The sequence below is a fragment of the Aulonocara stuartgranti genome (assembly GCF_965226115.1).
Source record: "Aulonocara stuartgranti genome assembly, chromosome: 9".
In the NCBI taxonomy this organism is placed as follows: domain Eukaryota; kingdom Metazoa; phylum Chordata; class Actinopteri; order Cichliformes; family Cichlidae; genus Aulonocara; species Aulonocara stuartgranti.
Window position 1 is genome coordinate 9,626,740 of NC_138960.1, and position 27,283 is coordinate 9,654,022.

At 41.7% G+C, this 27,283-nt stretch overlaps 1 protein-coding gene across 6 annotated transcripts in view; it reads left to right on the top strand.

Annotated features, from left to right (window-relative positions):
• The window catches only part of adarb2 (adenosine deaminase RNA specific B2 (inactive)), a 224,133-nt gene that overhangs the window by 170,428 nt on the left and 26,422 nt on the right, over positions 1 to 27,283 (top strand). For all 6 annotated transcript variants that reach the window (XM_082545992.1, XM_082545995.1, XM_082545996.1 and 3 more), the window contains 2 exons: positions 3,883 to 3,997; positions 24,063 to 24,231. In XM_082545992.1, the coding sequence (XP_082402118.1) occupies positions 3,883 to 3,997; positions 24,063 to 24,231 (284 nt within the window). The remainder of the gene's footprint in view (positions 1 to 3,882; positions 3,998 to 24,062; positions 24,232 to 27,283) is intronic.

Genomic DNA, 27,283 nt, shown 5'->3' on the forward strand with positions numbered 1-27,283 from the left:
AACAACAGCACAAAAGGTTGGATTTTTTTAACAGGGAAACTAATTACTGTTATTCCACACATGCTGCAGGTCACTGAGTAGGGCTGTGCGTATTAAAGGTGCAGACTGTTAGTTTAAAAATGGATTAAAGCTACTTACAGTAAATGTGTCTGTTTAAGACCTTGAAAAATGATCTGAAGCGACTGATAAAATGAAGAAAGTGAAGAAATCTCCTCTATAGCTTTATGCTGTGATGTAGAGCAGCTGTCCTCAACCTTTTTTGCAACACGGACCGGTTTATGTCTGACAATATTTTCACGAATCGGCTTTTAAGGTGTCACGGATAAATACAACAAAATAAAACCAGTACCGGTACCAAAAAAGAAGAAGATTTATTCATAACACACGGGAAAAGACCCAGGGAAACCGAGTTAACGATAAAAATGATTTTAAAAAAAATAACGATAAAAACCGATAAAAACCCTGAAAACCATAAATTTCACCCCTGAGCCTCAACTCTCGCGGTTGGGGAGCGCTGTTGTAGAGAGATGAACTGAAGCTGGGGTATGGCAAAGCTGCTTGTACCAGAGCAAAGCTGTTGTTCTGGTCAGTCTGTATTCCTGTTATTTATGGCCGCAGGCTCTGGATAGCGACCTCAAGAATAAGGCTACGTTCACACTGCAGGCGAAAGCGCATCAAATCCGACTTTTTTGACCCTATGCAACAATATATCCGATCATGGTGTGACAGTGTGAACAGCACAAATCCGATATTTTCAAATCCGACCTGGGTCACTTTCGTATGTGGTACTGAATCCAATACATATCTGATGTTTCAGAAAGCGACTGCTTTATATATATGTCGCATTAAATCCGTCTTTTACGTCACTGACACAAGACAGACGCCAATTATAAGCGCCCGAGAAGATATCGTGAACGCTTCCTGGCCATCCCGTGTAGATGTCAGTGAAACTGTTGGGAAGACAACGTGAACATTTTATTTGTACTGTATAATCTGTAGATTCTGCAACTATCCTTTGAAGCACCGCTCCTCTAAAACAGCAATAAGGATCATTATTAGGCCATATGTAAATAACAAAATGACTTTATAACTTAAAGCAAAATTGGGAAACGTAAAGTCCGAAACAAGTCTTTATATTAACGGCCATCAGTCAAACAATACTGTTTGGTCTGTGTCTAAACAAAGAGCGCTGTGTGTGACGTCTTCTTTTGTGCATGCGGGTTCACACTAGAGCGCGTTTGCTGTCACATTTTATTTGTAGTGTGAACAAGCAGACATAAAAATCGGATTTGATCAAAAAATCGGAATTGCAGCCTAAGATCCCAGACTAGAGCCACTACTCCTCCACATCAGGAGCCAGCTGAGGTGGTTCAAGTATCTGGGTAGGATGCCTCCTAGGTGAGGTGTTTCCAGCATGTCCTAATGGGAGGAGGACATGCAAACCCAGGACACACTGAAGGGATTACATCTCTCAGCTGACTTGGGAATGGCTTGGTGTCCCCTCATCAGCTGGGGTGGGTGGCTGGGGAGAAGAAGGGCTGCCCTGTAGATCAGACCCGGATAAGCAACAGAAAATGGTTGGATATCTATCAGAATGTGGATGCTACCCTTGCTATGTGTTTGTCCAACATGAAAGAAAGGCCAGAGATGTTATTCTTCTTTTTTAACGACTCTATAATTCTGACCTTCTGCTGCTCGTGTTGTAAACCAAGCAGTTGTGTTGGCTGAAACTCTTGGCAAACGGCCATGATGGAGTCCAGAAGATGCCAGTTTTCTTTTGGACTGGAGGCACAGTCCAAAATGTTGTGCAGTTGTTCCAGTAGATCATCATGAGGGTTGACTGTGTGCAATATTTGGCAGTGCAGACTGTCTAGAGTAATATAAGATGAATTGTAAATGCACTGGCACTTTTCTACTCGAGCACTCAAAGGTCTTTATACAGCATGTCTTATTCGAGTGTCTTCTATCTAACATACACATGTGTTCATACTCCAATGAATGCATCAGAGACCAATTTGGGTTTAGTATCTTGCCTAAGGATACTTAGGATACATGCAGGAGCAGCCAGGGATCCAAGCACCAACCTCTGGATAGGTACAGTACCTCCTTGCACCTTTAAAACTGTCTTGAATTGAAAAAAGAGGCATTTTTGTATACCTGTTTATTCACTTCTGACACATGTAAAACATTATTGTCATAGTCCATGTCCCAAACTGTTTATTTGGTTTTGAGCTGTCTCGTGAAGAGTTTCTTGGCTTTAAAATGTCTTTTGGCATGACAAAGCAAAATATGCCTTATAACTATATTTCAGAGGTGAATCTGGAATGAGGATGTTTACTGATCATTGCCGCTGACCGTAAAACCGAAAACTGGCAGCAATGCCGAGTAACAGTGAAGTGTTAGCCAAGCATCAAGTAAATAGTGGTAGAGGAAATGTGTCTTTTCTTGTCTTCGTTGCCTGTTGTTAAAAATAAGGAGACTCGCCTCAGTTTTGACCTGTCACCCAACCGTTAGCTGAGAACCTCTGTGCTAAGTTATTGACCGTGATGACTTTTCACTGCTCCTTCCTGTTCTACTCGCCGAAAAAGCTTCGGGCTGACACCGGTGTCAAAGCACCAATATGCCCGTGTCCATACATACACACCCACACGCCACCCACCGCAACACAAGCTGTGAGCACCTCCACCACCAGTTCCTACTGTGAGAGTATTTCACAGCCTTGACGAGGGCTATAATGTGCAATATGCTCATTCATTTGCTCTCCTCGCCTTTTTTTCTGTTTGCCCTTAATCTCTCTGCTCCTCTCTCACTCTGTACGTCTGTTACTGTGGCATCTGTTGATGTCCTTTTAGCCACTGTGGGCTTCAATCTGTCCAAAAGGCCCACTCCACTGCCACTCTGTTGCCATCTTCCAGTGATCCGTTTGCGCTCTACAGTTGGCGTGGAGACTGCTTGGAGACTAAGCCCTTAATTACTACTCGAGTAAAGAGCATTAAAAATTCCAAAGGGTGCGAAAACCGTGCCCATGTCTCGGCAAACATCTGGTGAACAGTGTGGATTTAGTGGATGTCTGGTGAGAAGTGTTGAGTCGGAGGTGGAGGGGTAAATGTACATAGAGAGCACAGTTTTATTTCATACTTTGCATTTTATCTCCAGTAAATCAGCATCAGTAATGTCGGTCAGACCGAGAAGCAAAAACAGCAAGTTTTTAGAGGCGCTCCAAATGGCAGATGGTGGAGGAAATGAGAACTGAAAAATGGTGTCCAGCACGATCGTGCACTCCAGTGAAGTCAGACAGGAAACAATGGGGTCTGGGACAAGTGGCTTTTATTTTGGGATATGCTGGCAGAAACGATAATGAGTACATGACAGCATATAGCCAACTCTTCTGCTGTTAAAGTTAATGGCTGCTCAATGAAAACTTTACATTTGCATCACAATTGCAACACTGCTTTGTCAGATCATGTAAGCGGGAAGGTTAAGTAGGGAAGAGCTTAACAAAATGTGCATGTTGTGTCTCTTTAACAACCAGACGAGGATATACAGATTAAATGCATCATCTAAGATCTAAAACACTCATGGCTATCAGGTATCATTGATTTAATAATACTGTGTGTAGAGCTTTCCAGCTGAAACCTTTCAATAATAATCAAGTTGCTGTGTGCTACTGTTGGAAATCTTTTTTTTATACCGATGCCTCGAGCATTTCGATGATCTCTATGCACTCATAGCTAAACAGGTAAGTTGGCTTTTAGGATAATCTCCCTAAACCTCACTCTGTTTACCTGAACAGGTTAACCAAGTGCAGCAAATTTAAACCCGGGTAGTCGGTCTCCACAGATTGTGTCCAGTAGAAATTAAGGGAGCGATTGTGTTTTTCAGGACTTTGCTGATTCAATATTCCACTTGGTGAGGGAGAAGTACCGGTCGCTGGTGGGCGGCTGCAGTCCTGTGCACGCTCGGCACAAATCCCTGGCAGGCATCGTAATGACCCGAGGTATGGCAAATTTCATTGACTTTTATATATCACTTTGAATTATTGAAGTGGTGCAATATAAATTGAGACAGTAAGGTGGGGGGGAGTGAGTGAGTGAGTGAAGGAGGGAGAACAAGGAAGAGATGGGGAAGGGACTGTCTGTAGGTTGAGAAAGAAATGACAAACTGAGGGTGGGAAGAGGGAGAAAGTTTCCACTCCATGCTGTACCTTGCACCCTTACATGAGAGTATACCTTCCTGATGAATTATTGACTGCTTAGAATCTCTGAGGAGAATGAGACATGGTAGTGAGTGTCAGTCATCCTCACTGCATACTGGACTTTCAGTGCTCATGGAGCTTTGACAGGAGTTCCAGATGTCACAGTGGGAATTTTAACTAGATCACCTTAATCTGAAACCTGACGGAGTGACTCAGTGAAGGAACAGTAAGTAGGAGGAGGCTTCAATCTGCTTTTCTCCTAAAGTGTGAAACAATGAGTTCCATTTCTAGACATTTACATGACTACATCTTTGTCTTACAGGAGTGCTGTTTGTTGTAGTCGATCGGGGCCTCCCACACACAGACGTGTGTTATTTCTGCTTCAGCATATTCCACACGCATTCCACATCACTTATAATAATTCTATAGAGTTGCATGGCACACATCCACGCCAGGATGATCTCGCATTAAGTTTATACGAAGTAAGCTGTCAGGTTTCTAAATCTGTTTTTTATAAGCAGGGGTGCACAAAAGTGGTTCGCAGGTGCGCATTCGCTGTCAAAATAAAAGATGCTCACCACATTAGAAGTTGCAACGCGCGTTTGCGTACATAAGATTCTCTGGAGGAGGACAGACATTTGTTTAGAACTTAAAGATGTCGAAGAAGCAAGCTCCTTTAAGCAATTACTTTGGTGTTCCTCCACCTCCAAAGAAATGTCAGAAGAAGTCCGAACCGCAAAAGAAGCGCGTGTTCTCGGAAAAGTGGTTGCAGGAAGTGAGCTGGCTTCAAACAAATGATGAACGCACAGAGATGTGGTGCAGAATATGCCGTGAAAATCCCACTCTAGCGGACAAAAACACTGCCTTTTATATGTACGCAAACGCACGTTGCAACTTCATATCTGGCGCATGTCTTTTATTTTAACAGCAAATGCGCACCTGCGGACCACTTATGTGCACCCCTGTTTATAAGAGAAACTGCGTGTTGGGTCTAAACTCAGACCCCGCTGTATCCAGGACTTATTCCCATGAAAGAAAAGCAAGGCAACAGTGTTCGATCGATTTCTTGCGCAAGGGAGGCCTCTCGTCTGTGACCAGCACGTTGAAATGACCACACTGGTGGCCTCCTCTCGCCGCCTTTTATTGACAAACTTCAAACAATAGTTTACAAAACACCTCCCCTTGCAACCCCCTTTGGTTACAAAGACAAGGCACTGTATGTAAGTGTGTGTGTGTGGGTGTTATGTGAGAATGTGTGTGTGTGTGTGTGTGTGTGTGTGTGTGTGTGTGTGTGTGTGTGTGTGTGTTTGTTTGATCAAAGGGTCATAAAACCTAAAAGCAGGAACAACATCCTTGGTCATAAAGAGGGTAGTCTTCCCCCACACCCAATGTATGGTTTACCAAAGATAACACAGTGAAACCATACAAAGGGTAGGAAGCTCTACCAAACATCAAACAGATCTTCAAGTTAGGATGTATCTACAATAAAACCTCCCCCAGCACAGAGTGGCTGGAGAGGTGGTCAGGATCAAAGGAATGGCTTTGATCCTACTGCTTAAACTAAGACTGTACAAATTTAAGAAACACAATGGCAACATTCAACAATTAGACTTAACATTTCCCTCCTTTTTGTCATTGTTCTTAAATTTCAACTTATGCACCCTTTGTTTAGACAGTGTCAGTGTAGATTTCATTCATGCACAGTAAACTACATCCTATACATAAGCAAATCAGTATCAACAGTTCAAAAACAGGAATTAATATCTTCAAAAGAAGATGCCACCAAGGACCAGACAGTAACCAAGCTATCCAGCCTTGTGGCGGATCTACTCCTGTCGTGCAATTCATTATGTATTTCTTCAAGTAAACAACTGAATGTCAAAGGTCAAACAAGAAGAATCATCATTCTCAAAAATCATATGTCTCTACAATCCAACTGTATACAGACATAGGTATTTAAACGCATCAGTTGACTTTATTGTTTGTCCATGTGGCTCTCAGCTAACTTCAAAGCTGCAGCCTGGTCAACACCCTTCTTTATGACTCCTATCAACCCCCCAAATCTTTTCACTGTAGGCATCCTGTGGGGGTTAGAGTCAACTTGTGAATTATCTGCATTTACAACTCTTCTCCTGTCCTGTTGTCACCACAGAAAAAGCTTTGTAAAGGAAATTGGATCCAGCTGTTTTGATCTTCTTGGCTCAAAACCTCAAGTGTTCATGATGTAAATGTAGACAAAAGGCTTCTCTGTTTACATCCTTCTTGCAGAAGACAAAAGAATAAGTGATGTTACCATGTTCCATGGTTAATCTCCAACTTGGGCTAATCCATTGTCCTTCGTACACATAGGCAATTGGCCTGTTTCCAGTTCGTTTAACTGTATAATGTCCTGCAACAAGTCATATTCTTTGAGTCAGACGAGCAGGTCTGTCTCACCAGAGCAGTTCACCTTCCCAGCTACTGGTGAATCAACCTTCCATTCAGGTTATGAGGAATTGGAAAGTTGAAAAGTTGGCAGTGTTCCTGGATGTGTTGCTAAAGCAACCAAACAAACTGTCTCGCTCCAAGTGATGCTATCCGGTTGTGTTCTTAAACTGCCACCAGTAGTTGGTTGAAAACCCATGCGGGTACTGGGTGTGATTTGCTCTGTCCCAATGCGCTCCTGTCATCCCACTCAGGGTCCACAGGCACAAGAAGATGCACAGCACATTCCCAGCCATTCTGATGAGTACCTGTGGCTCAGTTGGTTTCTTCACCGGATTGAGACGAGGGGCCCTGGAGGCTTTCCCCCCCTTTGTTCCCGGTCTTCCTGCCACTTACTCCGAGCTGGCCTGGATGTGTGTCACCTTCTTGCAGTGCGCTTGATGTATCCAAGTGTTCCTTCCAGCAATCTTCACTGCTGTGGTCGTCGTCAGCAGCATCCGATATGGACCTTCCCACCATGGACTGGACCAGCACTTCCTCTCCATGGCCTTATCATCATCCAATCTCCAGACTTCAGGCTCTGCTCCTGCGAAGAAACAGAATCATCTGGCAGATCATTTGTTCTCATGACTACTTTACTTTTAAACATTTTCAAGCATCTAATCTGCTAATATGCTCTCTCTTCTGCTTTTCTATCATCACTACAGAAGACAAAGTCTTAAATTTAAAACAACTTCACATTCGCAACCAACTGTAGATCATAAGAGTAATAAAGTATTCAGCATCACAGAGACAAGTATCATTGCAGGTTTATTCTAAACTCATTAAACTCCTACGTTTTCCCATAATTTATTCCAAATTATTTAACATCTCAATGTTATTCCACATTGTAATCAGTGAACTTCACTTATAGGCCATCAAAGCCTCATCTGAACATGGATGCACCACTTGCATAGGTTTAATACTTGTAAATAAACAGCTAATCACACAAATCACTGCAACAATAATAGTAAACATTGTTTAATGTTACTTCTGGACCCCACCTCTTGACGCATGGACACTCTCATGCGTCAACTCACCAAACCTGGATCCCTGCCTTAAAAACTGGCTCCACCAGGAGCCTGCATACTCACCATCATGGCCTGGAAAACAAGATCTGGAAGTAAAATTAAACTTCACACTTATAAACAAGTATATCACAAGGGTAACAAGCATTCAGCATCAGCAAGACAAGTGTCATGTGCAGGTTTTCTCAAATCATTAAATCACTATTGTTACCATAATTCGCCTCAAACATGGATCATCCCATGTGCTCAGTTAACATTAATGTAATCGGTGACTTCCCTTAAGCAAAGTCACTCCACTCATATATTATTATGGGTCCAAAAGTGGCCAGCAAATGAGCCCATAATAAACTATTCCATAAATATCGTAATCTCTTATTTGTTTTACTCATGTCACTTGTCCACTTCTGCTGAATGCTACATGCACTCTTAAAGAAAACAAAACCTGAAATAAAGAAACAAACATCCACCAGTTGTTCTGCTAAAAACCACATCATCAAATCACATGAAAAACTGCAATGCTGTAAGAAAAAATGCAAATGTTAGCGCTGCGCAGGTGTGTACACACTTTCTCACAGTAACTTCTGTGAGTACCACAAGCCCATGAATAACACACCTCTGATAGATTCACAAACATAAAAATGGCATTTAAAAGGTTAAACCATCACGCAACCTCAGATGTTGCTATCATCTTTCTGCTCCTGTAACAGAGACACACACAGAGATACATCCACACCTTTGTCAAGTGGGGGTTGACTTCACACAATGGTGTTAAGTCAGTCAGTCAGTTCCCGATTTATTTTAAAATTCTTACTCATTCACTCAGTGATTCCTTCTTTTGCTAATTGTGGAAATTATCGTCGCATTCGTTTCCACGCTCAGCAAAACAACGTCATTTCAAAAAGAAAAATAATTTAGACTGGATTTCCTCGTTGAATCCTTTTGGACAGGAATTTGTTTCCTGATTGTCCCAAATAAGAGCCCATTTTAATTTTGGGGAAGCTCACTTTGCAACAGTTTTCTCGACAACGCTTCGATTCTAATCGTGCAGATCTGCTCAACAGAGATCATCAAACAAAACTTTCAGTGCACCATGAAAGTAACAAAATAAAAGAAAGAAAATAAAAGAAATCAAAGAAAATAAAGGAAAGATAGGCCTTGTTTAAATCATGACACGTGTTCTTCATGCCAGGGGGATAAATCGTAACAAAAGACAAATCAAACAGCCAGTTTAATCTCAAACATTCATCCAATCAGCCATACACACAACATACAGCATAACCCTGTTGTCTTAGCACATAATAAGTTTTAGTTCTCATGTAACTAAATGTGTGCCATGGTAAAACTTCTTCACACACCAGAAACTCACAATCAGCTCACTCAACTCACTCATTCAAGACCTCTCATCAGCATTCTGTTTCCTCCTCTATGATGCAACCATCTGTCCTCCTATAATATTCAGTCCACTAGTCTATGTATCACTTTCATCTTACTAGTGACTTGGACAAGATGACAAACAGAATCTCATGCTTAAGATGCTGTCTGGTCTCATGAGTATCATTGTATGTGTATATGCATGTGGGGTTAGTATGGTTAATGCATTTTCAGTATGTTTTTGTGTTCATCTCTCACCACACTTCCATTATTCTCATCACTGCTTAAAACAACACACATCTCTCTGTTTTTTTTCTTTAACTGTACTTTTCTCCAAAACAGAAAATAGCATTACAGCTGTTTCAGACTGAGAAACACCAAACACTCTTCGTGCCATCATTCATCCACACAACTATTTTATTTCTTTTTGTCCACTGGGCAGGTGACCTGCAGAATCACGTCTGCCCCAGCTGGATACCTTTCACACACACCATGACGTCAGACACTCTCACACTCGCGGAATTGATCAGGAGAAAAACTTTCTTCATCTTTTCTGTCTCCTCTCTTGCCTAGTCTGTCTTGGACTCAATGCTGCTCCTAATATGCCTCTAATCTCTCCTCCACTTCTACCTCTGCTCTCTCACGCTCTTCTCTGACTCTACTTTCTGCTAACATTCTTGCTCTTCCTAATGCTTTTCTATGGTGTTGTTCTAGAGTAGTTGCAGTGGATTGAGCTGTAGTTTCATCCTCAGGTTTCACAACTACTGCTTGCAATATTGCTCTTTTAACATTCTGTGCTTCTCTCCTCTTCTGAGCCTGCTCCAGCCACAACTTAGCAACTGCTAACTGCAATTCCTTCCTCTGCTTCGCTTTACCTGTTTTACCTGCTACACTTACAGCTATTCTTTCTACCAGCATTTTACACTGAACTTCCACTAATGTCCCTTCAAATCCACATTTCTTATACCAACAACCTACATACTGCGTGCTGCCTGGTAAAACTTTCTGCATAAATTTTACATCTCCTTCTAAGGCAGACTTACACATTTTATTCTCCATTACAAGACAACAATCAGCCACACTCACGCAGACCACGTCTGGCCCGCACACACACAACATAGGCCTATTGCTTGCGTCTGCACGCACAGCTAGCGCTCTCTGTTGAAAACTCTCAAACGCCCCATATGGCGGAGAATTCAACCTTCGGACACTCTCCAACGCCCCAAATGGCGGAGATTCCGGACTCTGAACCTAGGTTCTCTCCACGCCCCAAATGGCGGAGAAGCCTGCGTCTCTCTCACGCGGCTAGCGCGCTCCCGGACTCACGTTTAACGCACAGCCCGTAGCCGCTCTCTATTGTTTTGGGTCCACGTGCGCTCTCGTGACCAGCGCTCCCCGGGACTCAAACGTTTCACGCAGAATCACGGTGACGCGTTTCTAGGATCCCACATTCATTCACACGGTTATAGAGACACTCTCTAAGGCCTTCTGTACTCACTGTTTGTTTACGTTCATGGGAAGAGTCTCTGGATCCCGTCAATCGTCATCCATCCCGAGGGGAGGTCAGGCGCAAACTTCCCGGCCTGGTGGCAAGCCAAAAACACCAGGGCTTTACGTCAATCATCCCAGACGTTGCGGTGGCGTCCTCTCCCTCTCCTCGGTGGATGCAATGTGTTAGGCTCCGGCTCCGAAGGACCAAAAAATGTTGGGTCTAAACTCAGACCCCGCTGTATCCAGGACTTATTCCCATGAAAGAAAAGCAAGGCAACAGTGTTCGATCGATTTCTTGCGCAAGGGAGGCCTCTCGTCTGTGACCAGCACGTTGAAATGACCACACTGGTGGCCTCCTCTCGCCGCCTTTTATTGACAAACTTCAAACAATAGTTTACAAAACACCTCCCCTTGCAACCCCCTTTGGTTACAAAGACAAGGCACTGTATGTAAGTGTGTGTGTGTGGGTGTTATGTGAGAATGTGTGTGTGTGTGTGTGTGTGTGTGTGTGTTTGATCAAAGGGTCATAAAACCTAAAAGCAGGAACAACATCCTTGGTCATAAAGAGGGTAGTCTTCCCCCACACCCAATGTATGGTTTACCAAAGATAACACAGTGAAACCATACAAAGGGTAGGAAGCTCTACCAAACATCAAACAGATCTTCAAGTTAGGATGTATCTACAATAAAACCTCCCCCAGCACAGAGTGGCTGGAGAGGTGGTCAGGATCAAAGGAATGGCTTTGATCCTACTGCTTAAACTAAGACTGTACAAATTTAAGAAACACAATGGCAACATTCAACAATTAGACTTAACACTGCGTTACATAAATGTAAGGTTAATCGCACCAAAGACCTTTGTCTTGAACGTTCCTAGCTGTTATCTGATGGTGTGCATTTCTGCTGTTAGCTTGTGTGTCATTGTCTGTTACTGAAAATTGTTGTTGGGATATGCTAGCTTTAGCTGTTAGCTGTTGCTGTTAAGGCCCCATTTCATTTATGCTAACCTTGTTAGCATTATTCTTACAAGGTTAGTATTCTCCTGAACAGTAGGTGTCTCCACTCATACTAAACCTCCACATCCTCCACACAGGAGGAGAAGTCGTTAAAACCCGTCAAAACTCAGCAGCAGCACAACAACTCCCACCTCTGGCTTGTGACCAATGTTCCCTCTAAGCTGCGTTCGTGCGTACTGCTGGCACGGTCTCTGCGCAGAAAAAATCTGCGTTGCGCACAAAAAAAAGTTCTAACCTGAATTGAAATGAAAGTAAATACGTTAACAATTCTGTTTTGCAGTGTTAGTCAGTAAGTGACTGGCTGCTCCAGTGTGGGATTAGAACGATGCCACTTTATCCCATAGTCCAGCCAATCACGTGATTCACATTCACGCATATGCGCAGCTAATCCACGTCGTTGACAGGCTATGACAGCGTCCTTATGTGCCAACACCGGTGTTTTAGCTAGCAAAGCGGCGTGGCTGATGTGGAGTGAAGCCACGTTAATGACAATGTGGACAACCATTGGAGATGTGAGCAGGACAGACGGAACAATTGACGGAAAAAGTGTGGACTTCATACCAGTTCTTAAATTGTGTTGATAGGCCACGTAAAACCAGATTTGTGATAAAAAATATATGCAGTGTTTGTTTTTCTTCCTCAATACTGTCTTGTTTATATTTACTGCGGGGAGAAACGGTAAAAACAGCGTTTTATAAGAAAAAAACGCTCGAAAGCACTCTCCGCCTGTGAGCAAACATGAAACCAAAACACCCCCCACCCTTTCCCATTGGTCGAAAAATGTACCATGTCGACCAATCAAAACATGGCATTTAGTTGTTAAGAGACGGGAGGAAGTTATAGGAGTGACGGCGTGTTTTGAGATGTGAGAGATTTGCGACGTTTAGCGCAAATCTTGTGTAGTTAGTGTGTAGTGTAGTCAATAGTTTTGTTGTGTGTGTCAGAACAATGAGGCGACTGCTGAGTGTTACAGGTGTTACAGCAATGACACATCTCCTGTTGTCAGGCCTGCAGGTATCAGGCTGTTGTTCTCCTTCATCTCATAGTGGACAGAAATTATTTTTTGGAGTGGCACAAATAATTTGTGTGGCATCAAATTTGATGCAGAACAGCTGATTGTTCTGTAAATAGTTTGAAATGTTTATTTAAAAAACGCCTCGGCTGCATTTTTAGGTAAGCAGCTGCAAAAAACTGTTTGTTGTTTGCAAAACTCAGTAACTTTTTTGAAGAAGTAACTATATAATTAATTGCCCAACATTGGTCTTTATATACTGTATTTTGCAGACAGAGAGTTACAGGACTCTCCCAGACCACAGACTCAGACTCATAATACAGGTCAGAGCTTTATAAAAGAAAAAAGAAAAAGAAAGTTGTGTTTTCAAAATTGGAGTTCGAGTTATTTTTACTTCCAGTAGTGTTAACATACTACACAGGTCACGAACAAGATTTATTTAAATTTTCACTGTAAGTGGGCTAAAGCAGTTAATTAAAAGTAGTCTAACATAAATGCTGTAATTTGATTATTTTAATAAACCATGTAACTTGGATGGATTCGATGCTGGCGTGACCACAGTGCACACGTCTGCTGTTGCTCACAGTGGTCCAAGGGACCGCTCAGGGAGTTTGTGTGTTCGCTCAGACACATGAAAAATTAGAGGGAACATTGCTTTTGACCACAGATGTGATGTAAATTTAATGTCAGTAGCTAGCTGGCTAGCTAGCTAGGTAGCTAGCTAGTGTTTTTTCAGTCAGACAGGAGATTTTGAAACACCAGGGAAGCTGACCAGTTTATCACTGAGACCTTTTGTTCATTGGTACCCTAGAAAGACCTCACAATAGATAAGATGAAGGCTGAAAGGCTTTTGGTTAGCTTTTTTCTGCACACAGGACAGTGTCTGTACAGCTAACCTTTTCATCCGTTATCATTCCAAACACACACACAAGATCGTTAAACAACCTTTGTGTAACAATTCAATTTAAACTTTGTTAACCTTTTTTATTTAAAGGTGGAAAATTCTGAATTTCCATTATACAGTCTGAGAGCAGGGTAAGACAACCTAACCCAGGGGTCGGCAACCTTTCTGATGGCGAGTGCCATTTAAAATTTCCTCAGAAGTCAGTGTGCCATATGATTGCATTAGCAAAAGATTTAATAACGCTCTATATGAACAGTTACACAATATATAGAACCACTTTATAGAATTATATTTGTTTGCAGATGTAGGCAGCTATCAGTGAATAGTTATCAGCTATTTTGAAACAAAAAAAGACACTTTTTATCCATAACAAGAACAGCAAATGAACTGTACAACAGAAAACACAAATGCTATTTATGGTCTCCTCACAACAATGATAAGCAAAATAAACTGGGCCAATATGGCATATCTGTTAATACAGAGATACACATGTTAATGGGATCTCTGGTCTCCCATTCAGAAACACAGGTCTCCAAGTGTCCAGCATTCAGAGGGCTACCTGAGGACTCATGTGAGAGAAAATCTGCTCACACAGATATGTAGAGCCAAATACAGTTCATAAACAGTTCATAACTTCCCTTCAACTCATTCATGTCACCTAAAAGGTAAACCTGTTTCTCCATCACCTGTTCAGCTCTGATGATTCAGTAAGGACATCTCCTGGTTTCATCTTCATGTTTCCCTCTCACCAGGTATACAAACTGACATCCTGACCAGCAGCATTACAGCTGTGGCTCCAGCAAACACCAGCTGATACTAGAAATTAATATTAAATAAATTCTAACAACAGCTGATCAAGCTTAAATGTGCTGCTGTTGTTTAGTGCGACATCCGCCGGTTTCCTCTTTCTGGCGCAAAGTGGGCGATAAACAAACAAGAGAGAAAAGCCGATCAGCTGATCATTGATCAGTTTCATGATTAAAGTAGCAACAGGAGAGGGAGGGGGAGAGAATGAGAGAAGAAGAGGCAGCTGTGCAGCGTAACGACAGAATAAATCCACCTTTGTTTCTTTTTCCATTCTAGCTGAAGTACGGACAAACTGCGTCCCTTCTCAGCTCAACACGAAACGCATAATATTTTCTCTGAATACGAGACGATTCTGTCTTTTTACGGGACGGTTGGCAACTCTACTAACCTTATGAATAAAAAGTTCACTATCAGTAACATCATAGCACCCACCCAGCTGTATAGAAACTCCGTCATGCTAGCTCACGCAGTACGAGTTATTGTAACTGACTGTGAAAAGTCAGCACAACGAAAATAAACTCCACCTAAACTTGGTTTATATCTGACCCAGATAGACTGCAGCTCATAACTTCTTACCTGAAGTTCAGTTCACCTGACACTCAGACCGGCGGCTGCCTCGGGTCTCTCCTCGTCCTGCCTCCCCTCTCCCTCATCCACCTGCTGGCCTCCACCACTTGTTAATTTTACTGAATCTGTGGAAGCTCCGCCATAGCCACCACCAAACAACTGAGTTATTTTTACACATCAGCCAGCATCTGGCCAATCCACCACCTTTCATTGTTTATACCGTTACAAAAATCATCGGCCCATCAAGCAAATGCCCGGTATGACCGATGGCCAGTCCAGCTATGGTCGTGCCATCAGTTAACCCTTCGCGTGCCAACAGGGTTGCCGACCTCTGACCTAACCTAACCTGTAACAGACTCTGTTTTCTGTTTTGTTTTGGGGTGTTTTTTATCATTTAAAGATAAAAAATCATAAAAAAAAGTAATGGATCAATTATTAACTTAAAAAAAAAAGAATGAGCCAAATTTTGACATTTTTCTTCACATATCAGTAAATAAAACAATAACCTCCACCCCAAGAAATGAAAGGCACACGTAAACTGAGATAAATAACTTATGCAGCAATGCTATGTGAGAAGATATATAGTAAAAGTCATGGTACGAAACACAGGGCCTTCGCTCTCTCTGGGATCTACTGTAATATAAAAAATGACCACACACACACACAGACACACACAGGTGTCTTATCTGGCTCTGTGGCTGCAGGCTGTGGGGGTGCAGGGGTCAGCGAGAAGGGATTGGTATCTCAACTGTCTTTGGAGTGCAGCAGCTCATCAGTTTAGACTAAAGTGAGGCCGGCGCTCGTCCTGACCTAATCCAAACCCTCTCCTCTCCCTCCCAGTAATTGCTTCTGTTTGTTTATTAATAGCACACATTATCTTCAAAGATCCAGACATAGGGCTGCCGAGTATTCGCAGTAAGGCGGCGGCGGCAGCAGTGTGGTGGCCAGAATCCGTGCAGTCAGACACCAAACTTGACAGGAACACTGGGGAGTCCTGTTCTGCACCCCGCCCTCCTTTTCTGCCACTCTCCATGTCTCCGTGGCTTTTGCCTCGAGAATATTAATCAAGGTCCGTCTTTTAACCATAGACAGAGAGCGAACCCTCCTCCCCCGCCCTTGCAGGAGTCCCACCGAGACATTTGAGCTTCAACCTGAGTGAGATTAGCCTCACCACCAGGCTGAGAGTTGTGAGACGACTACCAAAGTAAAGTGCCAGAACGCATCGTCAGAAAGTGTGGAAAATCTCATTTGAATCAATCTGAATCGCATCAGCTGTCTGGTGATGGTAAACAGTGCTCATAGAAAGATGCTAAAAAAGAAGCACACCCTTTTCCTCCTTTCTTCTTTCTTCAAATTTGTTTGTTGGGATGGAGTGAGAAAGCCGTCCTCCGAGGCTTACCCCAGGGACCGAGAGAAGAGACGATAACAAAGGGTTTCAAGCAAGTTAATTACAAGTGTAAGTTAAGCTATGGTTCGAAGTCTCCGCATCCATTTTCAAATAAGGATTTCTCTACTCCTAATCTGGTTTTATGGATGTTGCAAATTTTAACATTTAACAATCACGTCCGACAACAGAGCAGAGATGCACGCGGGATTTGTTGCGGCAGCGAGAATTTGAGAGCTCCAGCAGCATTCCACAAAGACAGCCTTATATGTTGAGAGCGATTTCCTGTTAAAGCTAATAAAGATTCAACAGGGTGCGTTCTCTACTCTTGCCAAGTTGTGTGTGTGCGTGTTTTTTCCTTTTCCTCTCCCCTGCTGCTGAGCATTTTCAGAGATTTGCTGCGATTCAGACGACACGGTTTGGATGACATTCAGCGTAATCACCCAACATCTTGTGATGAAAGAACACATGATAGATAGGATTCATGAAGCACAACCTAAATGGCATATAAATGAGTTGACTAAAAGTTGACCTTGAGAGCTTAGTCTGCTTCAGAAAAAAATGTTTTAACGTCTGCGTTATGGTGCTCAGAGATAATGGGTGGCTTATTAAGAAACATTTTCCCTGTTTTATAACCATAGAGAATAAAGGGATTCTGATAATCGCTTTCCAGTGTCTTTGAGTTGCAGCTGGCATGTATAATAATGGATCATTGCAAAGTTCACGGTCATGTCACTCCCTGTGGTTTCTTATAGTTATTGCCTGTAAAGTATCCTCAGCAATTTGTGCTCACTTTTCACTTCAAACATGTAATAGCTTTCTTTGTTGAAGTCTTATATTTCCGGGAATAATTCACAGCAGCTCGCTGACAGTCGGTTTAAGTTTCAGCAGGTTTATTTAGGAACTCCAGCAGACGAGTATTCAGATCCTGTACTCTACAGCACTTTACAAACCCTCTGTTACAGAGAAACTGAAGTTTTTCCTTTAAATGTTTTAATTGAACTAAAAGTACAGATTGATTTTTGATACTTTCTGTTGATGACAAAGTTTTCATTATATTTCATTGTCACTTTTGCTTACTTGCATTTCTTACAAAGCGATTATTGATTAGTCGACTCTCTAGGATAAGAACATTTTTCCACTGAAATCAACTTGGCTTTACTTTAATCCATTCATCCAACAAGAAATCTGCTCAGTCATTGTAGGGGAGAATAAACCAGTATAGGGACAGTATTTAAATCACCACATTTCTGTACGTACTTCCTTAAACTACCTATTAAGTGTGCAATAAACACTCCTGATTACTGGTTTATCAAAAAGCACTGGCCTCAGACCAGAACTTGCATTAGGATTGGGACAAGGTGTAATAAGAACATTTCTTTTACAAATAAATTAGTTAGAACAGTTTGGAAGAGCCATTTATTTTAGCTGCAGGATATCAGCAAATTAGCTTCTTAATTCATTAAACTATCATATTAACGTTTAAATAAGGGTTAATCTGGCCTCGATGGTTCATCGGTTAGAGTGAAAGCACAAACTTTAAAACTCTCTGTTGCGCAATTAGAGGTGTTGATGCAATGTAAAAGATTTTTAGATTTCAAATTAGATGATAGCATTTTAAATTCTGGGAATGGCTGCAATAAATCATGTCCTGCTTTAACACCTGTTTCAAGCTAACTTACAAAGTTAACATCATACTACTTTAAATGAGATTGAATGGTCTTAATTATTAGTTTTAAAAGTATTATTGAGGTCAAAGATGAAACAGGAAGTAGGGTCATTTTCCTATTGTCGTTTTGCACATTGGACATTGTTTTTGCTACACTTGCCCAGTTTAAAAGAATTAAGAATTAAAATGATCTGAATATTGTGAACTGAAAGAAGGACTATTCATTAAACTAAGTGCCTAAAAATGTTTAAACTGGATGCATAAAAGACAACCTGACAAAGAATGAATGACAGCAGACCACATAAATACGCACAACATTGATTAGGAAGTGGAAACACACGGGGAACACAGCTGATGCAAATTAACATGACGCCACATGGGAAGCAAAACTAAACACACTGAACACGGAACACAAGACTTTCAAAATAAAACAGAAAACATGGAGACATAAACTGGGAAGAGACACATGCACAGAAACACAGACACAAAGAGGACAAAGACATACTGAAACACACAAGGGGGCGAGGGAGACTAACACCGGGGACATTACACACTTGCACACTGAAGACACGACACTATAACTAACATAGTGGGGAAAACAGACATGGGAGGAACCTAAACAGACAAGAACTAAATAGGGAAACAGAACTCAATATCAACAGAACTGACTGAAGCCTAAAGTATACAAACAAGAACGTCATAATTCAAAAAGGCATGAAACTCAAAATGCTGGAAGAAAAGAAACAGCCCATGACAGAACCAGTGTAATAGATGTGAGGAGGAAGTCAGAACGTTTAACTCATTCAATGTACTTTTAAAATAAAAGTTTTCAAATCAGGTGGTTAACACATTTAAAAGTGGAGTGTGATTGAATTTTTAGTTTTTGTCTTTATTTTATTTATCTTTAATTATTTTCTTTGGTAGAAGAACTTTTCGTTGACCCAATTTCAACGGCTTCTACTCCTGAACCAGCGCTGATGTGGGCGTTTGTCTGTATCGTTTAGGAGAATACTGCAGGGGGTAATCATACCATCAGAGCTGTGTACTTTTAAACTCCTCTAAAACAATGAACAAACATTACGCTAACCACCTGTCACATCTTACTTCTCCTGGTGTTATTAGCTACAGTACAGCAGCTCCCTGAGTATTCGAGCCCATACCAAATGAAATCTCCAAAATCACAATGTTGATGGAAAAAAATGATGCTTAAAGGAATATTTTCTTCATTGTTGGTCTGCCAATCAAGCTGGACTCAACTGGAGTCAGGCACATGCTACTTATTCCGCCTCATAGCAACAAAAGTGCCAAAGCTAAAAAAACAAAAACGCTTTGCCTCCAACACACTCTGGATTTTCAGCTGGCAGAAAACACTTTGGTGTACGGAAAAGTCTATATCGCAGCTCTGCACCTATACGCTGAGTGAAACTGCAAGCTTGTTTTTTTCCCCGTGTGTGTCACTGTTGGCGCCGATGACCTGACTGAACCACGCTGTTTTCCAGTCTCTTTTAAACACAGTCCTGCCCTCGTAAAGCAAAATGTGAATTTAGTGAAGATGTGCCATCTAAGAGCCTAAACAACTGCCCCGCAGTCTGCCGCAGTGCTGTGTAATGTAGTGTGATGCAGCCTGGTGGTGAGGGGCCATTTTTCCAACATGGAGACAGACCCAAGTGGAATGGACCATATTGTAGGTTGAAAGTAATGCAGCATTAAGCATAAACACTCAGGAAGTGCATACAGTAGCTTTTTGATAAATGTGTTGACTTACTTTGAGATGTAAGAATAAAACAACCTGGTTCAGCATAAAAAAGTGCCTCACTTTTGATTTCCTTTTGTGGCGAAAGAGCTCCTGCTCATTGGAGACTGTAAGCTCTGTCTCTTTAGTCTTTACTTCAGATACAGTAGAAGAACTTAATGTTCTGCTTTGTTGAAGGAGGCACCGGCCAAAGTGGCCCAAACAAGCAGTTAATGGTGCACAATTTGCATGTGCAGGACAGTTTTGTGGCACACTCGAAGTCACGAGGTCATTAGGAAAAGGAACATTTTAGTCACGGGTACTGACACCAATCAAGACCAATGAAATTAACTCACTTTAACAGCACTCGAGCCATTTTGTGACACACGAAGCAGTGATATGCCACACAGCTGACCACAGTGTTCAGTCAAATAAGTTAAACTGCCCAACTTGACCTCAAATGACGCCAGTAATAATCGTGAATATGATTTGTCTGGGTGCCAATTACTTGAATATGAGTGCAATTTTCCCGCACTTTGACCTGGCAGGCCTGCGCACATTCCCTTTAATTCTTGACAGGGAAATTGCACTGCTTTGCTTGATTATTACCACTCCTCCTACCTCACTTTTTCCTCCATGTAGGCTAAGTCAGGTTCAGGAGCAGTAATCACAATACCATTAAAAAAACATACCTGTATGTACCGAGGGCTTTGCAGAAGGGAGGGGGGGGGGGGGGGGGAGTCTAAGCTCTATGTGGCGTCAAAACGTTTGTTTACCTTCTGGGTTGCTATAGTGAGGCGGTGTTTTCCAGTTAAAGGGCTCTGACAGGCACTGACTAGTGTAGTGCAGCTGCTATAATGAGCAGTTCCAGGTCTCGCTCTGATGTACATGCTTTTTGAAAGTGCTGTTATCCCGAGGTGTGACATCTTTGAATCCCCAGTAATCAACAGATGTATTTGTGTGAAGCCTCAGGCCTTTGACTCTACTCTACCTCGATCCTTTCGACCATCTCTTTTTGTACTTGTGAGATGCAGCTGATTATTCCTGGTTTAAAAACAGCATACTGCCTGTGGGCTCTCTGCCTGCCTCTCCCACTTTCTCTCTCCCTCTCTTTCATTCATTTCTCGTCCTCCCCCTCCTCTTCTTTCTCCTGCAAACTGAAGGCAACCTCAGTGCCAATTTCATGGGAGGGTAGCAAGCAGTGCTGCAGAAATTATCCACTGCAAAATTGATCTAAACAATCGCAAAGTGGAACGGCAAGGAAAAGCAGGAGAATGAAATTGGGAGAGTCTGTTACCTTTTTGAACTTGCTTTATCACTGAGAAAGGGTTGGACTGCATTGCTTACAGGGAATGTCAATGGCTGAACTCACAATACTGTTTTTCTTAGGATTGTACAGTCTTCATACTGTACTGGAATAGTGCAGAATTTTAAACCTACCTTTTTCAAGGAAAACTGAGATATGATTACATCAAATTGCACAGGATTATGTGTTTCTGAAACTACACACACCAAATTATGTTAATGACCAGTTTACACAAAAGAGCTTGTTTTTTGTGAGCAGTAAACTGAACAGGCGTCATTGTCTTTTTATCTCTGAGCAGCTGAAATATACACTGATCAGGCATAGCTTTTTGTGCTGGTCCCCCTTTTGTCACCAAAACAGCCCTGATCCATCGAGGCATGGACTCCAATGCAACCCTAAAAGTGTATTGTGGAATCTAATTTTTAAGTTATGGAAGTGGACTTAAAGTATCATCCCACAGATGCTTGACTGGTTTGAGATCTGGGGAATTTGTAGGCCAAGCCAACACTTCAGACTCGTTGTGCTCCTCAAACCATTCCTGAACCATTTTTGCTTCGAGGCAGGGTGCATTATCCTGCTGAAAGACGCCACAGCCATCAGAGAATACCGTTTCCATGAAAGTGTGTGCACGGTTTGCAGCAATACTTAGGTAGGTGGTGCGTGTCAAAGTAACATCAACATGGTTGGCAGGACCCAAAGTTTTCCAGCAGAACATTGCCCAAAGCATCACACCTCTGCTGAGTTGCCATCTTCCCATAGTCTGGCATCTTGGTGCCAGGTGTTCCCCAGGTAATTTGTCAAGCCAGGAAAACTTCCTCTGTTGCTCATGTCCAGTTCTCACATGTCCATTCTTGGCATTGTTCCGCAGGGGACGGGGTCAGCAACCCGATATCCCACCCACTAACAGGTGGCATCATGAAGAGATAATCAGTGTTATTCACTTCACCTGTCAGTGATCGTAATGTTATGCCTTCTCAGTGTATATATGACCATCACTGGCCCAAATGCAATCGTAATAAAAAATGACTCACCATAAGAGTCGAGGAAACAGAAGCTCCCATAACGAACTCAGTTTAAAGAGTTCTTTGTGATGTTGAACAGGTCCTTACTTAAACTAACCAGTGTGTTAAGCCTAGTGAAATATTTAGCTCCCAAAGAGCCACATATTCTGTAGAAGCTGGTGGAGACCAAAAAATAAGCAATAAACAGAGTAAATATTGGACTTATTCACATGGCCCAGTGAATAATGCTGCTAAGTATCTGTTAGTTGCATAAATAAACAGCTGTTTACCTAAGACCTCAAATGTGCTAACCTAAAATGTGATAATATGTCAACAATGACTTTAGAACTTGTTTTGCTTCCAAGAAAATGTTATAAATATATTGAAAACTGTGGCTACTGCCACGGATAGTAGATACAAATAAAAAAAGCTCATTCAACGATATTTAAATACATTGTTTTAATGCATTCAGTTTTTAAGCCAAATACTTATTTTCAGGTATTCTACTTTCAAGAGTAAAAGTTTAATTTTACCCTAGATTTTTCCTTTCGTCTTTACTGGTCTATTTTTTCTATAACTGCCCACCCCCCCCCCCCCCCCCCCCCCACACACACACACACACACACTCATGCACCCTCCTCTCCCGTTCAGCCTTTCTTTTTTCCTCCCCTGCCCTCCTTCCTTCTCCTCATCACTGAAGGTGTCAGGACTCTAACGCTGCAGTGCCATCTGGGCCGAGGCTGATAAAAGCTCATGTGCCGGTCCGGCGATGCCTGCAGGTCTGCCAGAAGCCAGCGAAGCCTGACTTTCAGAGGCGATGGGAGAGATTTGTGGCAGAAAGGAAGGAATGGCAAGCCGTGAACGTGCTGATCCAGCGCCCCCCACCCCCACTTGCCCTCCTCCCCCATTCCTCTGCACCACCTCTGTCTATCTGTCAGTCAGTCACATGGCCCTGCACTGGCCTGAATCCTTACTTAGGAAAAGGCTCCTTTTTTGTTCAAGGAAAACCAACATGAGACAGGATGGCTTTTTGATCTCTCTTGTGGCTATTGGGAATTCTGTTTGGGTGACCTCTCTTTTGTGCCATATTATCCCAAACAGAGTGAGTTAGAATATGAATCTTCCACCATACTGTTAATTTTAGATAAGACCATGCTGTCGCTTTTTAGCACTTTTAAAACCAGACTTCCTTGCTGTCTGGACTGCTAACCTGCAAACTCCATTTCTATAAAAACACTGACAGATGTAGCTGCTTGTTTTGAAAATGTACTTGCTAGCTAGGTAGATTTTAATGTTTTTAGCCGCTACATATTTACAAGTGGTATCATCATGCTAGACAGCATAGGGATGCAGCAGTGAAACATCTGAATTGGCCATATCATTGCTGTTACTGGTTTATCAGTAAATAAGAGGGCATGTACGGGAAGCACACCTACTCTGTTTTGTTCTCTGTCAACATGATGACTTGCACAACAAGCTAATGTTGTTGCAGTGACCCAATGATAGCTTAACATCAATGCAAATGAGTAGGAAACAGGAATGATAAGACTGAAATGTCTTTTTCAGTTTGCAGCTTGCTAACCAGGGAAGATGCCGTGCTTTATGCCCTTTTTACAGTGCAGATTTCTAAAGGGTGGGTATGTAAAGATTAAAACTTTGTTGTTAATAGTTTCTGTAGTGACTAGTCTTCCTTGATTTCGTCTGTAGGAGCCTTGTAGGCTCTGTGGATGTGCATGTGTCCTTTGTGATTGGTTTTCTTTGCTGGCAAATTGCCACAGAGGAACTCTATTATTTAGTCTCGTCATTTGTCATCTTTCAGGGCAAATAGGATTTATTTTTCTATTCTTTTTTTGCTTTTTTAATTGATAATCATTGGGCGATTAAAGGAAACCATGCAGGGCACTCTTTTGCTTTGTCAGATCAAAGCAGAGATGTGCATGTTCGACCGTTTTTTTCTTAATAATGATAAAATGCCTCCTACGGATCGAAAGGTGAGAAAGGACATGCTGTTGATATTAAGGGTTACTATTAAGCTTATTGATTGAGGAATCAATGTAGTCAATGGAACGTATGACAACCGCAATAATGTGAGCATTTGTCTGTATTTGTTCAACAGGCCTGGACCTGAGACACGCCCAGGTGGTGGCGTTATCTACTGGCACCAAGTGCATCAACGGAGAGTATCTGAGTGATCAGGGACAAGTAGTCAATGACTGTCACGCTGAAGTCACAGCCCGACGAGCCTTGCTACGCTTCCTCTACTCCCAACTTGAACTCTTCGTGAGGTAAAAGCTTTATCTTCTGCTGTATCTTTAAAGCACACAGACATTTCCTGAGCACCGCATGTGCACATGCTACAGCTTTGAAATCTTTCAGCACCTGACACGGCCAGATAACATTTGCTGTCACTAGTTAGTTGGTTAACTTTAGCTTTTTTGCTGATCATTACACCGACTTAGAGAAAACTTCTGTTTCATCTTGAAAGTTGAATTTTTACCTTTGTAGGAGTTTGACCCACTGATTGCTGAATGTAAAATGATAATCAGCCTGTGAAATCATCTCTCTAGATCCAGGTGATTAAACCGAACGGTTCAAGCGAGACTTGAATTATTCAAAGTTTCATCATAAATCAAAGTCGATGTTAGTGTGCTTTTAAATGCAGCTGCAGAGCTGAGTTCATGGAGGCTGCAGCGCATTTAACACAGTGGTGCAATAAGTACACTTTAACTATTTGGATGAACATAAAAAAATCATGGAAAGAATTTCCACGTGATTAAATTGCTTTATTTTAGCATTATGTAATTCCGATATTCCAACTTAACTGAGTTGGATCAGCTAAATTAATTAATGATGAATAAACGTATTTAATGCAGTGGAGTCCAACTTAATTTAATTTAATTGATTCAACCCATGCAAAATACATTAGTCCAACAAAGGTATTTGATGCAATAAATCCAATTTAATGGATTTGGGACACAGCTCTCACTCCATCCACCCTTTTCCACTTGTCCTTATCAGGGTCGCGGGGGTGCAGGAGGTGGGGCACAACCTGGACTGGTCACCAGTCTATTGCGGGGAGAAAGTATATAGTACAACTATTAACACTCACATCTATGGGCAATTTAGAATCATTAACCTAACCTCACTAACTGCATGTACCCAGAGAGACACGAATACAGGGATAACATGCAAACTCCACCCAGAAGGCCGTGGCCAGTTTGTGGATTTGAACTCAGGACTAGGTGGTGCTAACCACCACACCACCAAGCTGTCACTCCATACGTAAAAAACAGTAGGAAAGCTATGATTACAGGGTTTTATACAGAATTTTCTTCATGTTTTGGTCCTTGACAGGTTAGGCCACAATAAAGAGCAATAGCATACACCTGGTGTGTGTATGCTTGATTCTCCTGTGGTTTGAAATGTCACATGATCTCACGAGTCCAGGCACCTAACAACTCCTACTAGATTGCATCACATGATCTCACTAGAATAAATTTAACTAGTGTTAAGATGTTAAATGTCATGCAGAGTGTACATAATTTAATTACATTCACCATAGAAACATAAAATTATTTTGAAAGCAGAATAAATGTAAATGTAGCAACTGTCCAATTTCACTTTCTTGAGTGTACTCGAGTGAAAAGTAGAAATGCAAAAAAGACAAACAAGTGTTCAAAATTCCTTCTTCTGAGACTCCTGGTTACACAATTTCACCGAATGGGAAACTTTGAGTCAAGAACCACAGTAACTATTTCACAACTTCTTTTCCACACCTAGTTTCACAGTTATTGAAACCTCCTTGGAACTCAACACCCAGAGCTTTACAAGTGTTTTTACATCTTTGCCCCAGTTTATGCCTTGATAACTTTATACTGGGCATTTACAGAGTTTTTTTGTTAAGTTTCAGGACTTTTTATTTTTCCTGCCATGCAGTCTGAATGCAGGAACAGCATATATAAGGGTTTCTAAAATGTATCCAAGCCTTTCGAGACTCATCTAGAGGATAATATTGAGTGGCACAAAAAAGGGTCTGAATGTCTAAAATCACTTTGTAATTGTGGGATTTTAGACAAAGACTGATTTACAGGTTTTATCCATTTAAAACTGCATCTACAACAAACCAAAATAAAACAAAGCCTGAATTCTTTATGAAGAATTTATATGCTTCATCGAGTATAAAGTAGTAGCAACGTCTCTGCAAAGTGCACGAGGAAATATCTTACATTCTCGCAGTGACTTCACTTTAATCGCTAATTTAAACTCTTGCCAGCATGCTGCGTAGGCTTCACAAACTTGAGTTTCCAAGGCTCCTCTAACAGCTATAACAATGCATTACATTGCATTACTCATTACAGTATGCTTAACAGCATTACATGTTTTTGTTATGACCCCCCCTGCAGTGCCAAAGCATGCTCTCTCCTCTGCAATAAGCTCCATGGAAACAGCACCGCTTTGAGACTTTTCAATAATCAACGAGCCATATGTGCGCTGTTCTCTTCAGCTAACTAAGCATACTATCACACACTCAACCGGTTCAGCTCCGTGTCTCAGTGGCCTGTTTGTTTTTAGTGCTGTTTTATCTACTTTGTGGGCATTTGCTACCTGTACAGCGCGCGCTGGTGCACACAAACTCACCAAGCTTTTCACCAGTATCACGAGACAGCCCTGACGAGTTTTGACTCCTAACTGCCTCCAGTGCATGAGCATATATTATGTTTTTGTGCTCCCCCAGGAGCTCGATTGCAAGGCTGATGTATCAGATTAGTGGATAGAAGTCTAGATGGCTGAATGTCATATTTGCATACACAGCACTGACTTTTTGTCTTAGCACAATGCTGGATGGCAGGTAGGGAGACTTTGCAGCTGAGCAAAATGGCTAATGGGGAAGATAACTCATAATGAAACGACCAAACAAAATGCCAGAACTGCCATATTTACACTCAGTGAAAGGACATCAGAAACAGAGGAGAGGTTATATAAAGAGTGCGGTCGTGCTTTGCATTATGAGGGATAGTTTTTATATAGTACTGTATGTGAGTGATGACATCTTTATTCCTACACACAAGAAAAAAAATAGATGATTATTTCCTGTTTATAAGCATTTACCTGACTAACAGAAGGTGTTTTATAAACATAAACTGTCCTAAAACAATATTGGAACCTGCTGTTTTATCACTAATCTGTTTTCATTTAGAAAATGCTGCCATCTTTTCTTATGGATCAAGTATTTTAGAAATACTAGATTATTTCTATTTGATGCTACTTTATACTTGCTAGCCAGATGCTGATAATCAAATCTACTCAATTAGTTCATCATCAGCAACTGTCAAGCAC